Source organism: Hylobates moloch, unplaced genomic scaffold (assembly GCF_009828535.3).
Source record: "Hylobates moloch isolate HMO894 unplaced genomic scaffold, HMol_V3 SCAFFOLD_15, whole genome shotgun sequence".
In the NCBI taxonomy this organism is placed as follows: domain Eukaryota; kingdom Metazoa; phylum Chordata; class Mammalia; order Primates; family Hylobatidae; genus Hylobates; species Hylobates moloch.
The window spans coordinates 43,898,937-43,914,424 of record NW_026652290.1 but is presented as its reverse complement, the minus strand read 5'-3'; the positions used below and the strand labels follow the sequence as shown (position 1 = coordinate 43,914,424).

Below are 15,488 nucleotides of genomic sequence, written 5' to 3'. Positions count from 1 at the left end.
TCCCTACTAGGTTAATACCTGTGAGGGCCATCTAGGAGCAGTGCTAAGGGAGATAATACCATATTGTCGTATGCCAAAAGCTTGATCTATATAGTACTGGAGAATACACCATGTCTCTTTTTGCAGGCAGTATTGCCTTTAAGACAACCCACATGTTTTGTGTGTCCTGATATCTGAGTTCATTCCCACTGGCAATCAAACAATCAATACATCTCTAAAATAGCTCTAGTATCTCCTAGATTAAAAAAATTATCAACCTAACAACCCAAACAAACTATTACCCTATTTTCTTGTTACCCTTTAATAGCCAAACTTCTTGACAGACTTCTATTCTTTTCTGTCCTGACTTCACTTCCCATTTATTCCTCAACCCACTCTATCTTCTACATCCAACACTCCATTCAAACTTTTTTGTTAGTGTTACCAAATCTTCCAGTGTGCCAAATCCAGTCAATATTTTTCTTTAGCCTCACTTATTTCACTTCTGAAAAGTGTCTGACAATTGATCATATCCTCCCCTTTTAAAAACACTTTGCTTTCTGGTCTTCCAAAATAACATTCACTTCTGGGTCTTCTTCCTACTTCTTTGGTTTCTTCTTACTCAGTCCTGGATCTTCTTCTCCTCATTCTCTATATTTCCCTAGCCAATTTCATAGTTTTAAAATATCATTTATATGCTGATGTGTCCCAAATATGTATCTTTCTCTTCTGGGACACAAACTTAAATATTCAACTGCTTACCTTAGATCTTTATTGGAACTTAAAATACCCAAATATGAGTTCTCTTTCAATATTATCTTTTATATTTCTGTTTTAATATTTCCTGGTTTGATAAATAGTATCTCTACCTACCTAGTTGTTTATACCAGACATTCTTGAACTATATAATAGCAAGTGTTAACAATATTTCCTCTGCTTTAAAATAGGCTCTTTTATAGCCCTGACCAAAATTCTACCCTATAAGATTAAGTTATGACCATATTTTCATACTGATCACTAACAAGAAACATAAATAAGAAACTTTTAAAAAGTGACTTTCTCTATAAACCCCAGTAATATCATAGACATAACTAACACTATCCCCTTGGTAATAAGTGAGTTCTTGCCAGACATAACTAAACATATGTACACTTTCTACCAAAAGTAATATATATGTACTGTTTCATTACGGCAGCTACGGACAAGCTACAATATTACACAAAAAATTCAAATTTAAGTTATCATCATAAGTTTACAAACTGTTGCTGCTGAGTTTAGCTATTACTTCATTGACAAATTTTAACTTACCACTAAGCACTTATGGTGCTAAATCTAAAAAAATTTGCTGTCAAAGAAAAATGAATTTTTCTACTATTTTTTATTCATAAACTTAGTTAAGGGCTTGTTTCCAAGTTTATCTATGTTATACTGAAGAGAAGAAAACATATCTTTGCTACCAAACTTAAGAAAAACTAAAAGTAATATTAGGAGAAAAAACTCACCAATTTTTTCAACCAAGCACATAATTTTCTCCTGAGTAAGCTGTAGCTCATATTTTTTCTTAGCAAGGTGTCGCTGAGTATCAGAAAGATCTTTTTCTGTGTTTTCATACAAAAGTCTGCAAATATTTTAATAATAAAGCTAATTCTGAAATTTTTGTTTTGTCATCTTGTAGTGTGTTTAAATCTAAAAACTTTTAAGGACACTAATACATTTATTCCCTCTTACTATTTTTATACAGCTTTAATATTTTCATTACAAAACCAGGAAGTTTAAAAAATAAAGGGTAAGAAGGGATCTTTGATCCACCACTCCAACATAAGCTACTATTAGCACTTTGGTAATAATACCTTCCCTAGGTCCCCTAATGCCAAATCAGAGCAATCAGATTAGGAACTATTATGTTAGCTATGGTTGGGGTCTGTCTGTCTCAATAGCCTAGGGTTTTATGTTTTAATTCAGATAACAAGATGAGGCCATAGAGATGTCTGCAACACAAGAAATAGAACTAAGATGTCCCATGTAAATACGGAGAAATATACCATTAGTGAGAAGGTCAAACTAGAGAAAAACACCTTGTCAATTGCTGCTAGGCTCAGGAAAATAATAACAACAAAGAGTCTTAATCTCAATCCAAGACATCAAAATAAAATTTGGTTCCCGATTGGTCATATAATCAGGAACCCCTCGCAAAACTCTGGAGGCATGCTCTCAACCCAAGCACAGAACTAACCCAGACAAAGGCCTATGGAAAATGATCTCATAATTCAAAATTGAAAAATACATCAAGAAACAATCCAACTTTAGTGGGAGTCAAAAGACACACAAACTAAATTAGATCCCTAAGAACTTCAGACTACAGCACTATCAAATAGAAACTTAGAAATACATGTATTTAAATACAAACACATAAAATAATTAATAGTATATATAAAGAAAAAAAATCAACAAATTTGGATCCCTTCCTTACACCTTATACAAAAATTAATTCAAGATGGATTAAAGACTTACATGTTAGACCTAAAACCATAAAAACCCTAGAAGAAAACCTAGGTAATACCATTCAGGACATAGGCATGGGCAAGGACTTTGTGTCTAAAACACCAAAAGCAATGGCAACAAAAGCCAAAATTGACAAATGGGATCTAATTAAACTAAAGAGCTTCTGCACAGCAAAAGAAACCACCATCAGAGTGAACAGGCAACCTACAAAATGGGAGAAAATGTTCGCAACCTACTCATCTGACAAAGGGCTAATATCCAGAATCTACAATGAACTCAAAGAAATTTACAAGAAAAAAACAAACAACCCCATCAAAAAGTGGACGAAGGACATGAACAGACATTTCTCAAAAGAAGACATTTATGCAGCCAAAAAAAACATGAAAAAATGCTCATCATCCCTGGCCATCAGAGAAATGCAAATCAAAACCACAATGAGATACCGTCTCACACCAGTTAGGATGGCCATCATTAAAAAGTCAGGAAACAACAGGTGCTGGAGAGGATGTGGAGAAATAGGAACACTTTTACGCTGTTGGTGGGACTGTAAACTAGTTCAACCATTGTGGAAGTCAGTGTGGCGATTCCTCAGGGAACTAGAACTAGAAATACCATTTGACCCAGCCATCTCATTACTGGGTATATATCCAAAGGACTATAAATCATGCTGCTATAAAGACACATGCACACGTATGTTTATTGTGGCACTATTCACAATAGCAAAGACTTGGAACCAACCCAAATGTCCAACAACAATAGACTGGATTAAGAAAATGTGGCACATATACACCATGGAATACTATACAGCCATAAAAAATGATGAGTTCATGTCCTTTGTAGGGACATGGATGAAACTGGAAACCATTATTCTCAGTAAACTATCGCAAGGACAAAAAACCAAACACCGCATGTTCTCACTCTAGGTGGGAATTGAACAATGAGAACTCACGGACACAGGAAGGGGAACATCACACTCCGGGGACTGTTGTGGGGTGGGGGGAAGGGGGAGGGACAGCATTAGGAGATATACCTAATGCTAAATGACGAGTTAATGGGTGCAGCAAACCAACATGGCACATGGATACATATGTAACAAACCTGCACATTGTGCACATGTACCCTAAAACCTAAAGTATAATAATAAAATAAAATAAAATAAAAAATATAGAGACAGAAAAAAAAACAAATTTGGAAAAGAACCAAATAGAACTTCACAAAATTAAACTAATATCAAAATTTTAAAGATTACGAAACTCAGTGGACGAGTTAAAAATACAGAATGGACACTGCCAAAGAGATAACTGGTTAACTGGGGGAAAAAAACAGATCAGAGGTCCTATATTAGAGCACAAATAAAACAATGAAAAAATATAAAATAGAGGTTAACAGACATAAAAGACAGAATAAGAAGGTCCAATATTTACCAAGCCAAAATCCCAGTAGGGAAGAATAAAGACAATATTCAACAAAATAATACCTAATAAAAGATGAAATCCAAGACTGAAGAGGTATTAATCTGTATCTATTAAGACAATTATAAATGGGGGAAGATAAAAGGGCTTAAAAGGAGGCAAGATTTCTATACTTTATTCAAACTGATAAAATGTGACACCAGTGGATCATGATAAATAAATACAATTCACAGAGCAACCACTGAAAAATCTATAGACACTCAAAAATACTATAGATATCAAAAATGGGATTCTAAAAATGTCAAGTAATCCATGAAAAGGCAGGAAAACAAAAACAGAGACATGAGAAACACAGGAAAGAAACAAACGAAAAACACTCCCAAAAAATAACATGGAGAATTGAGCCCTACCAATAATTATACTAAATGCATATGGTCTACCTTATTTTTCACAGCCAAAACCTGGAAACAATCAAAATGTCCCTCACCAGGTGAATAGCTGAACAAATTATGGTACATTCATACTAAGGAATGTTACTCAGCAATATTAAAAAGTAGCAAAATTTAATACTTGGCTGGGTCTCAATGGCATTATTCTGAGTTTTCAAGTGAATCTTGAAAATCATGTCTGTATGACTCTTTCTATAACATTCTTGAAATGACAAAATTACAGAGTTGGAAAACAGATTAGTGTCAGATATTAGGGATCGTGGTGGGGGAAGAGGAGATGTGACTGTAAAGGAGTAGCATGAGGGATATTTTTGCAGTAATAGACTTTCCGTGTCTTGAATGTGGCAGTAGTTACATGAAACTACATATGTGATAAAATGACAGAACTATGCACACACATTGTACCAATGTCAATTTTCTGGCTCTGATATTGTACTACAGTGATATAAAATGTAATCATTGTGGGAAAGTGGGTGACAGGTATACATCAACTTCTCTGTATATTTTTGCAACTTCCTACAAATTATGAAATTATTTTAAAGCAGTAAAACAAAAAAAGTCCTAGATTTAGGCTGCACAATTATGCCAATTAAATTAAAATCTCTGGGAATAAGAATCAACATCACTATTGTTTTTTAAAGCTCTTCATTTGATTCTCATATGCAGCCAAGGCTGTTAAGGAATGCATCTGATACAGTTTGGATGTTTGTCCCCTCCAAATCTCATGTTGAAATGTGATTCCCAATGTTGGAAGTGGGGCCTGGGGAGAGATGATTGGATCATGGGAGCAGGTCCTTCATGAATGGTTTAACACTATCCCCTTGGTGATAAGTGATATCTCGCTAGTTAGTTCACATGAGATCTGGCTGTTCAAAGAAGTCTGAGACCTCCCCTTTTCTCTTGCCCCCGCCCTTGTCATGTGATACACTGGCTCCCCCTTTGCTTTCCAAGATGGTAAGCTGTCTCGGGCCCTCACCAAAAGCAAATGCCGGCACCATGCTTCCTGTACAGCCTGCAGAACCATGAGCTAACTAAATCTCTTTTCTTTTAAAATTACCCACACTCAGGTATTTCTTTACAGCAACACAAGAATAGACTAACAGAGCCTCCTGATGTCTCTTCATCAAGGGGAGCAAAGGGTGAAAAATTAATAAAGCAGGTGTATATGAGGCAGAAAGTGATAGTGGTTTTATGGCGTCAGCGTCTCTCCCATCTCCCCATACCATGAACTCAAAGAGGCTGACATTGTTAGTCACCCAAAAGCATTGTTTTACACAATAACTTATCTCTCCATGGGAAAATGTGTTCCAGGTCCAAAATTATAAGACATTTGAGAAGCCCACTCATTTAAAAACGAAACAAAAAAAACACACTGATTACAAAATCAAGCAGAAGCTGCTATATTAGAATAAATGCATCCAGGCCAGGAGCGGTGGCTCATGCCTGTAATCCCAGCACTTTGGGAGGCCAAGGTGGGCAGATCAAGAGGTCAGGAGTTCGAGACCAGCCTGACCAACATGGTGAAACCCCCAGTCTCTACTAAAAATACAAAAATTAGCCGGGCACGGTGGCACACACCTGCAATCCTAGCTACTCAGGAGGCTGAAGCAGGAGAATTGCTTGAACCCAGGAGGCGGAGGTTGCAGTGAGCTGAGATCACACCACTGCACTCCAGCCTGGGTGACAGAGACTCCGTCTCAAAATTAATTAATTAATTAATTTTAAAAATGAATCAAAAAATTAATTAGCCCAAAAAAAATTGAAAGGAGAAGCCAGGCATGATGGCTCATGCTTGTAGTCCCAGCACTTTGGGAGGCCAATGTGGGAGGATCACTTGAGGCTGGGAGATCAAGACCAGCCTGGGCAACATAGGAAGGAAGACCCCGTCTCTATTAAAACTTTTTTAAAAATTAGTCAGGCACGGTGGCACATGTCTGTGGTCCCAGCTACTTGGGAGGCTGAGGCAAGAGAATCACTTGTGCCAGAGAGGTCAAGGCTGCAGTGAGCTGTGATTGTGCCACTATACTCCAGCCTGGGCAATAGAGGGTGATCTTGTCTTTAAAAAAAAAACAAAAAAACAGTAGTTTTTCTGGAGGTTCTAGAAAAATTTAAAAAACTAAATAAAAGACACTGCTAGATATTGTCAATATGAAAAAAGACAAGGAAAAGGTACAAATAACAGTTATGAGAAATGTAGTAGATGGAGTTAAAAAAATACATGGTGTAAATAGTAGAATGGATACACTTGATAAATGAATTAGCACACTGACAACAAATTGAAGAAATTTCAGTAGAAGGATAAACAAATAGAAAACAAGAAATAAATTTAGAGAACTTACTAAAACTGACTTTGAGACTTACTACAGTATTCAAGATGGTATGGCATTAATCTACGGATCAACGGACTAATAAAGCAGAATACAGAGCACAGAAATAGACCACGGATATATGGTCAATCGATTTTCAATAAATACACCAAAGCAATCCAATGAGGAAAGGAAACAATTGATGCTAAAACAACTGCATTGCCCTGAGTGATGAAATATTCTGTACAACAAACACCCATGACAGGGGTTTACCTACATAACAAACCTATACATGTACCCCTCAACTTAAAAGTTGAAAAGTAAAATAAAATGAACAAAAACAAACCAAAAAACCCAATTGTATTCTTGTGTGGAAAAACAAGAACTCTGACCACTACATGACACCATACACAAAAAACCTAACCATAAAATGTAAAATTACAATGCTTTTGGAGAAAGCATAAACATATATGTTGAAAGTTTTAACGAATCCTAGTAATCAAATCCAACAAAATCTGAATCTACTATGACCAAGTGGGGTTTACCCAGGAATGCCAGGTTAGTTTACAATTTGAAAATTAAAAATTAATCAATAACTCATCATATTAACAGACTGATAAAGAAAAAATTATGATCATATCAACAGACGCAGAATAAGCATTTTACAAAATCCAATATCCATTCTTAATAAGAACACTCAGCAAGTTACAAATAGAAGACACTTTTCCAGTCTCATAATAGGCATCTACAAAAAGCTTATAGCTGACATTACAAAGATGAAAGGCTGAATTGCTTTCCTTCCAAAATCAGGAACAAAACAAGGATGACTGTTCTCATTCTTCTGTTCAACACTGTACCAGAGTTTCTATCAAGTAAACAAGGCAAGAAAAAGAAACACAAGGCATTAAGATTAGAAAAGAAGCAAAACTCTTTATTCACAGGTGACATGATAATCTCCATAGGAAATCCTATAAAATCTACCAAAAAACGGAGACTAGATGTTTAAGACCACCCTGGACAATGTAGCAAGACCCTGTGTCTAAAAAAAAGGGGGGAGGGGTGCCGGGCACAGTGGCTCATGCCTGTAATCCCAGCACTTTGGGAGGCCGAGGTGGGCGAATCACGAGGTCAGGAGATTGAGACCATCTGGCTAATACAGTAAAACCCCGTCTCTACTAAAAATACAAAAAATTAGCCAGGCATGGTGGCGGGTACCTGTAGTCCCAGCTACTCAGGAGACTGAGGCAGGAGAATGGCGTGAACCTGGGAGGCGGAGCTTGCAGTAAGCCAAGATCGTGCCACTGCACTCCAGCCTGGGCGACAGTGCCAGACTCCATCTCAAAAAAAAAAAAAAAATTTTAGGCCAGGCACGGTGGCTAACGCCTGTAATCCCGGCACTCTGGGAGGTCGAGGCAGACATATCACCTGAGGTCAGGAGTTCGAGACCAGCCCAACCAACATGGAGAAACCCCGTCTCTACTAAAAATACAAAATTAGCTGGGGGTAGTGGCGCATGCGTGTAATCCCAGCTACTCGGGAGGCTGAGGCAGGAGAATCGTTTGAACCCGGGAGGGGGAGGTTGCGGTGAGCCGAGATGGCACCACTGCACTCCAGCTTGGGCAACAAAAGCTAAACTCTGCCTCAACAGAAAAAAGAAAAAAATAATTTTTTTAAAAAATTGGCTGGGCATGGTAGTGCATACCTTTAGTCCCAGCTACCTGGGAGGTTGAGGCAGTAGAATCACTGGAGCCTAGGAATTTGAGGCTGCAGTGAGCTATGATCACACCACTGCTGTCCAGCCTGAGTGACAGAATAAGACAGTGTCTCTAGAAAAAGAAATACTAAAATTTTTTGTTTATCAAAAACAAAGCAATTACAAGCAAAAAACAAGCCACAGACTGGTTAAAAAAAATCATACTACATTTCAGATAAACAGCTTCTAGCTACAATAATGCCTACAAATAAACAATAAAAACCACCAAGCAAAAAAATGATCAATAGAATTGAACAGACACTTAACACTTAACAAAAGAAGATATATAAATGGCACACAAACAGGCACTCAACATCATTAGGAATCAAGAAAATACAGATAAAAACCACACAATTATACCTCTTCACATCCAGTAAAATGGCTAAAATCAGAGACTGAAAACTCTAAATGTTGCTAAAGACATGGATAGAACAAATTAAACTCTTATACAACCTTTCTCAAGTGGGAGAAAGAACTAGATAAAATTAATTCAGTGACTATTTTCTCAATTCTCTCAAGGATAGCCCAAAGCTAGTATGATTCTAAATTCCTATGAATCTAGGAGAGATGATAATTCGGTGTAGTAGTCCCCTCTTATATGTGGTTTCTCTTTCTGTAGTTTCAGTTACCCACAGTCAACTGAAAACAGAGAGACCACATTCATATAACTTTTACAATATGTGGTTATAATTGCCCTATTATTATTGTTAATCTCTTACTGCACCTAATTTACAAATTAAACATTATCATAGGTATGTATATTTAGGAAAAAAACATGTAGTACATATAGGGTTTAGTATTAATATCTGGTTTCAGGCATCCACTGAGGGTCTTGGAACATATTCCCCCTCGATAAGAGGGGACTACTATACATACAACAGGTACCTTAGCAAATTAGAACTCAATTCTCATTCTCTCTGAGAGGCCTGATTTAAAAGGGCTGCATTATAAATTGTTACTGGGACTGTAAAATCACACAATCACATGGAAAACTGATCATTCCTTATGAAATTAAATGCATGCTTACCATGTAACCCAATAATTCCACTCTTATTTACTCAAAATAATAAAAACATGTGCCCATAAAAAGGCATATGCAAAAATTTTACAGCAGTCTTACTCATTAATTACAGCTAAAAGTGGGTGACTAATACAAATATCTATCAACAAAGAATTAATAAAAGCATGTGGTTTATCTATACTATGGACTACTACTTCACAATTTTAAAAAAGGATTGTTGCGGGGAAGTGGCAGATGGGAGGCAGGACTAATTTGAAGCTCTCACTCAGACGAACAAAGCAGTGTGTGGAGACTTGCACTGTGAACTTTTGCTCCAAGAACTACAGCAGGAACATACTAGGAAAGCCGAGAGAACCCACAGACCCTTTGAAGGAAGAGGATTGCTCCTGCAGGACCTGAGAGACAGCCCAAATAATTTTGAGTGCCCAAAGTGGGAAAGTGGGAAAAGGGGATCATCCACCCCCGAACACACACCTTCACTGGGGAAACTGAAGGTCCAGATCATGGGAGAAGGATTTGACCTTACCTGGAGCTGAGATAATTTAGAGAGCCAAGCGAAATACAGGAGTAGAGTAAGCAGCGGGAAGAGCCCTATGGGCTCTCTCAGTCCCCAGGGAAGCCATCTCTGACATTGTCTCATAGGGGTCCTTGGGGAGGGCTGCCAGAGGAACTGGGAAAAGACCACAGGGAGAAGGAAACTTCCAAGTGAATTTTGTAACAATTCCAACCGAATGTGAAGTTTCTTGGACAGAACTCGGAAAGAGGTGAAGCCCAAGTGCGGATGTGGGCAGGCAGGGTGGCACACAACCTGAAAGCCCTGCTTGCTTTCTCAGCTGGGAGGCTGGTAGCCTGGGGCAAGTTCTCAGCCCTGCTTGCCCACTGCCCGGAAACAAACTTGGTGCTGTTGGTGCGGAGGGCACAGTGGGAGTGAGATTGGCCTTTTGGGTTGCATGAGAGCTCGGTGAGGCCTGTAATTGCTGGCTTTCCCCCTCTTCCCTAGTGACATGCATGACACAGGAGAGACAGCCATAATCCTCCTGGGAGCATAACTCCGTTGACCTGGGAACCACACTCCCATCCCCCACAGCAGTGGTAGCAAGCCCCACCGAAGGAGAATCTAAGCTCTGGCATGACTAACCCCACCCCCACCTGAGGGTCTTCCTATATCCACCCTGGTAGCTGAAGACAAAGGTCATATTCTCTTGGGAGTTCTGGGGCCCCACTCACCACCTGATCCTCCCTATACTACCACAGCTGATGCTCTCTTGAAAGTGCCACCTCCTGGCAGGAGGCCAACCAGCACAAAACCAGTGCAATAAACAACAATAATACAACTAAGGACCCTCACAGAGTCCATTTCATTCCCCTGCCACCTCCACCAGAGCAGGTGCTGCTATCCATGGCTGAGAAACCAGAAGATGGTTCATCTCACAGGACTCTGTATAAACACCCCCCAGTACCAGCCCAGAACCTGGTAGACCCACTGGGTGGCTAGATACAGAAGAGAAATAACAACCACTACAGTTCGGCTGTCAGGAAGGCACATCCCTCTAGCAAAAGAGGGAGAGTACTACATCAAGGGAGTACCCCATGGGACAAAAGAATCTAAACAGCAGCCCCTGAGCCCCAGATCTTCCCTCTGACATAGACTACCCAAATGAGAAGGAACTCAGAAAAACAATTCTGGTAATATGACAAAACAAGGTTCTTTAACACCCTCAAAAAATCACACTAGCTCACCAGCAATGGATCCAAACCAAGAAGAAATCCCTGATTTGCCAGAAAAAGAATTCAGAAGGTCAGTTATTAAGCTAATCAAGGAGGCACCAGAAAAGGGCAAAGTCTAACTTAATGAAATAAAAAACATGATACAAGATATGAGGGAAGAAATCATCAGTGACATAGGTAGTATAAATAAAAAACAATCACAACTTCTGGAAATCAAGGACACACAGAAATACAAAATGCACTGGAAAGTCTCAGCAATAGAATCGAACAAGCAGAAGAAAAAACTTCAGAGCTTGAAGACAAGATTTTCAAAATAACCCAATCCAACAAAGACAAAGAAAAAAGAATTTAAAAAAAAATGAACAAAGCTTCCAAGAAGTTTTGGATTATGTTAAACAACCAAACCTAAAAATAATTGGCATTCCTGAGGAAGAAGAGAAATCTAAAAGGATGGAAAACGTATTTGGGGGAATAATCGAGGAAAACTTCCCTGGCCTTGCTAGAGACCTAGACATCCAAATACAAGAAGCTCAAAGAACACCTGGGAAATTCATCACAAAAAGATCATCACCTAGGCACATAGTCATCAGGATATCTAAAGGCAAGACAAAGAAAAGAATATTAAGAGCTGTGAGGCAAAAGCATGAGCTAACCTATAAAGGAAAACTTTTCAGATTAACAGCAAATTTCTCAGCAGAAACCCTACTAGCTAGAAGGAATTGTTGTCCTATATCCAGTCTCCTTAAACAAAACAATTGTCAGCCATTAATTTTGTATCCAGTGAAACTAAGCTTCACACATGAAGGAAAGAGTCTTTTTCAGCCAAACAAATGCTGAGAGAATACACGACTACCAAGCCAGAACTACAAAGAACTGCAAAACGAGCTCTAAATCTTGAAACAAATCCTCAATATACATCAAACAGAACCTCCTTAAAGCATAAATCTCACAGGACCTATAAAACAACACAGTAAGTAAATACATATATACATGCATACATACATACATACATACATGCATACATAAATGCCAAGGTATTCAGGCAGCAAATAGCACAATGAATAGAATAGTATGTCACATCTCAATACAAACATTGAATGTAAATGGCCTAAATGCTCCACTTAAAAGATACAGAATGGCAGAATTTGTAATTCACTGAACAAGTATCTGCTGCTTTCAAGAGACTCACCTAACACATAATAATTCACATAAACTTAAGGTAAAGGGGTGGAAAAAGACATTCCATGCACATGGACACCAAAAGCAAGCAGGAGTAGCTATTCTTATATCAGATAAAACAAACTTGAAAACAACAGCAGCTGAAAAAGACAAAGAGGGACATTATATAATGTTAAAAGGGCTTGTCCAACAGGAAGGTATCACAATCTTAAATACAGAACAATTATTACTAAACCTAAAAATTGACATCAACAGAAGCACAATAATAGTGGGGGACTTCAATACTCCACTGACAGCACTTGACAGGTCATCAAGAAAGAAAGTCAACAAAGAAACAATGGATTTAAACTATACTCTAGTATAGGACCATACCCAAATGGACTTAACAGGTATTTACAGAACATTCCACCCAACAACCACAGAATATACATTCTATTCATCAGCACATGGAATGTTCTTCAAGATAGACCATATCGTAGGCCACCAAACAAGTCTCAATAAATTTAAGAAAATTTAAATTATATCAAGTACTGTCTCCGGCCACAGTTGAGTAGAATTGGAAATCAACTCCAAAAGGAACCTTCAAAACCATGCAAATACATGGAAATTAAATAACCTGCTCCTGAATGATCACTGGGTCAACCATGAAATCAAGATGGAAATTTCAAAATTCTTTGAACTGAACAATAATAGTGACACAACGTATGAAAACCTCTGGGTTACAACAAAGGCAGTGCTAAGAGAAAAGTTCATAGCTTTAAATGCCTACATCAAAAAGTCTGAAAGAGCACAAACAGACAATCTAGGGTCACACCTCAAGAAACTAGAGAAACAAGAACAAACCAAACCCAAACTCAGCAGAAGAAAAGAAATAATAAATATCAGAGCAAAACGAAATGAAATTGAAACAAAAAACACAAAAATAAATTAATTAAAAAGCCAGTTCTTTGAAAAGATAAGTAAAATTGATAGACCATTAGCGAGATTTAACTAAGAAGACAGAAGATACAAATAAGCTCAATTAGAAATGAAATGGGAGATATTACAAATGACATCACAGAAATACAAAAGATCATTTAAGGCTACTACAAACACCTTTACACGCATAAACTAGAAAACCTAGAGGAGATGGATAAATTCCTGGAAATATACAACCCTCCTAGCTTAAACCAGGAAGAATTAGAAACCCTGAACTGACCAATAACAGTGGGATTCAAAGAGTAATTTAAAAATTGCCCACAAAAAAAAGTCAAGGACCAGCTGAACTCTATCAGACATTCAAAGAAGAATTGGTAACAATCCTACTAAAACTATTCTACAAGATAAAGAGGGAATTTTCCCTAAATCATTGTATGAAGGCAGCATCACCCTAAATACCAAAACCAGGAAAGGACATAACAAAAAATGAAACTACAGACCAATATATCTGATGAATATAGATGCAAAAATCCCTAACAAAATACTAGCTAACCAAATTCAACAGCATATCAAAAAGATAATCCAACATGACCAAGTGGGTTTCATACCAGGAAGGCAGGGAAGGTTTAACATACACAAGTCAATAAATGTGACAGACCACATAAACAGAATAAAAAACAAAAATCACGTGATCATCTCAATAGATGGAGAGAAGGCATCAGACAAAAATCCAGCATCCCTTTATGATTAAATCCCTCAGCAAAATCAGCATAAAAGGGACATACCTTAATGTAATAAAAGCCATCTATGGACATACCCACAGCCAACATAATACTGAACAGGGAAACACTGAAAGCATTCCTGCTAAGAACTGGAAAAAGAAAAGGATGCCCACTCTCACCACTTCTATTCAACATAGTACTGGAAGTCTTAGCCAGAGCAATCAGACCAGAGAAAAGGGCATCTAAATCAGTAAAGAGGAATTCAAACTGTTGCTGTTTACTGATGATATGATCGTAGAACTAGAAAATCCTAGACTCCTCCAAAAAGCTCCTAGAACTGATAAATGAATTCAGAAAAGTTTCAGGATACAAAATCAATGTACACAAATCAGTAGCACTGCTATACACCAACAGCAATCATGTAGAAAATCAAATCAAGAACTCAACACCTTTTATAATAGCTGCAAAAAAAAAAAAAAAACTCACTTGGGAATATACCTAACCAAGGAGGTGAAAGATCTCTACAAGGAAAACTATAAAACACTGCTGAAAGACATCATAGATGACACAAACAAATGGAAACATGTCCCATGCTCATGGATGGGTACAATCAATACTGTGAAAATGAACCTACTGCCAAAAGCAACATACAAATTCAATGCAATTCCCATCAAAATAACACCATCTTTCCTCACAGAACTAGGAAAAACAATCCAAAAATTCATATGGAACCAAAAAAGAGCCCACATAGCCAAGGCAAGACTAAGCAAAAAGAACAAACCTGGAGGCACTTCATTATTCAACTTCAAACTATACTACAAAGCTACAGTTATCAAAAAAGCATGGTACTGATATAAAAATAGGCACTTAGACGAATGGAACAGAGTAAGAACACAGAAATAAGGCCAAATACTTAAAGCCAACTGATCTTCAACAAAGCAAACAAAAATATGAAGTAGGGGAAATGACACCTTATTCAACAAATGGTGCTGGGATAATTGGCAAGCCACATGTAGAAGAATGAAACTGGATCCTCATCTCTCACCTTACACAAAAATCAACTCAAGACGGATCAAACACTTAAGTCTAAGACCTGAAACCATAACAATTATAGAAGATAACATTTAAAAAACCCTTCTAGACATTGGCTTAGGCAGTGACTTTATGACCAAAGACCCAAAAGCAAATGGAACAAAAACAATAAGTAGGTGGGACTTAATTAAACGAAAAAGTTTCTGCACAGCAAAAGAAACACTCAGCAGAGTAAACAGAAAACACAGCAGGAGAAAATCTTCATAATCCATATATCCAACAAAGGACTAATATCCAGAATCTACACAGAACACAAACAAATTAGCAATAAAAAAACAAACAATCCCATCAAAAGGTGGGCTAAGGACATGAATAGATAATTTTCAAAAGAAGATATACAAATGGCCAACAAACAAATTAAAAAATTCTCAACATCACTCATGATCAGGGAAATGCAAATCAAAGACACAATGCGTTACCACCTTAC

General features: G+C 37.6%; 1 protein-coding gene across 2 annotated transcripts in view; it reads right to left on the bottom strand.

Moving 5' to 3' along the window:
* The window catches only part of TSGA10 (testis specific 10), a 145,601-nt gene that overhangs the window by 80,451 nt on the left and 49,662 nt on the right, over nt 1–15,488 (bottom strand). For both annotated transcript variants that reach the window (XM_058428415.1, XM_058428414.1), the window contains exon 8: nt 1,482–1,597. In XM_058428415.1, coding sequence (XP_058284398.1) covers nt 1,482–1,597 — 116 coding nt within the window. The remainder of the gene's footprint in view (nt 1–1,481; nt 1,598–15,488) is intronic.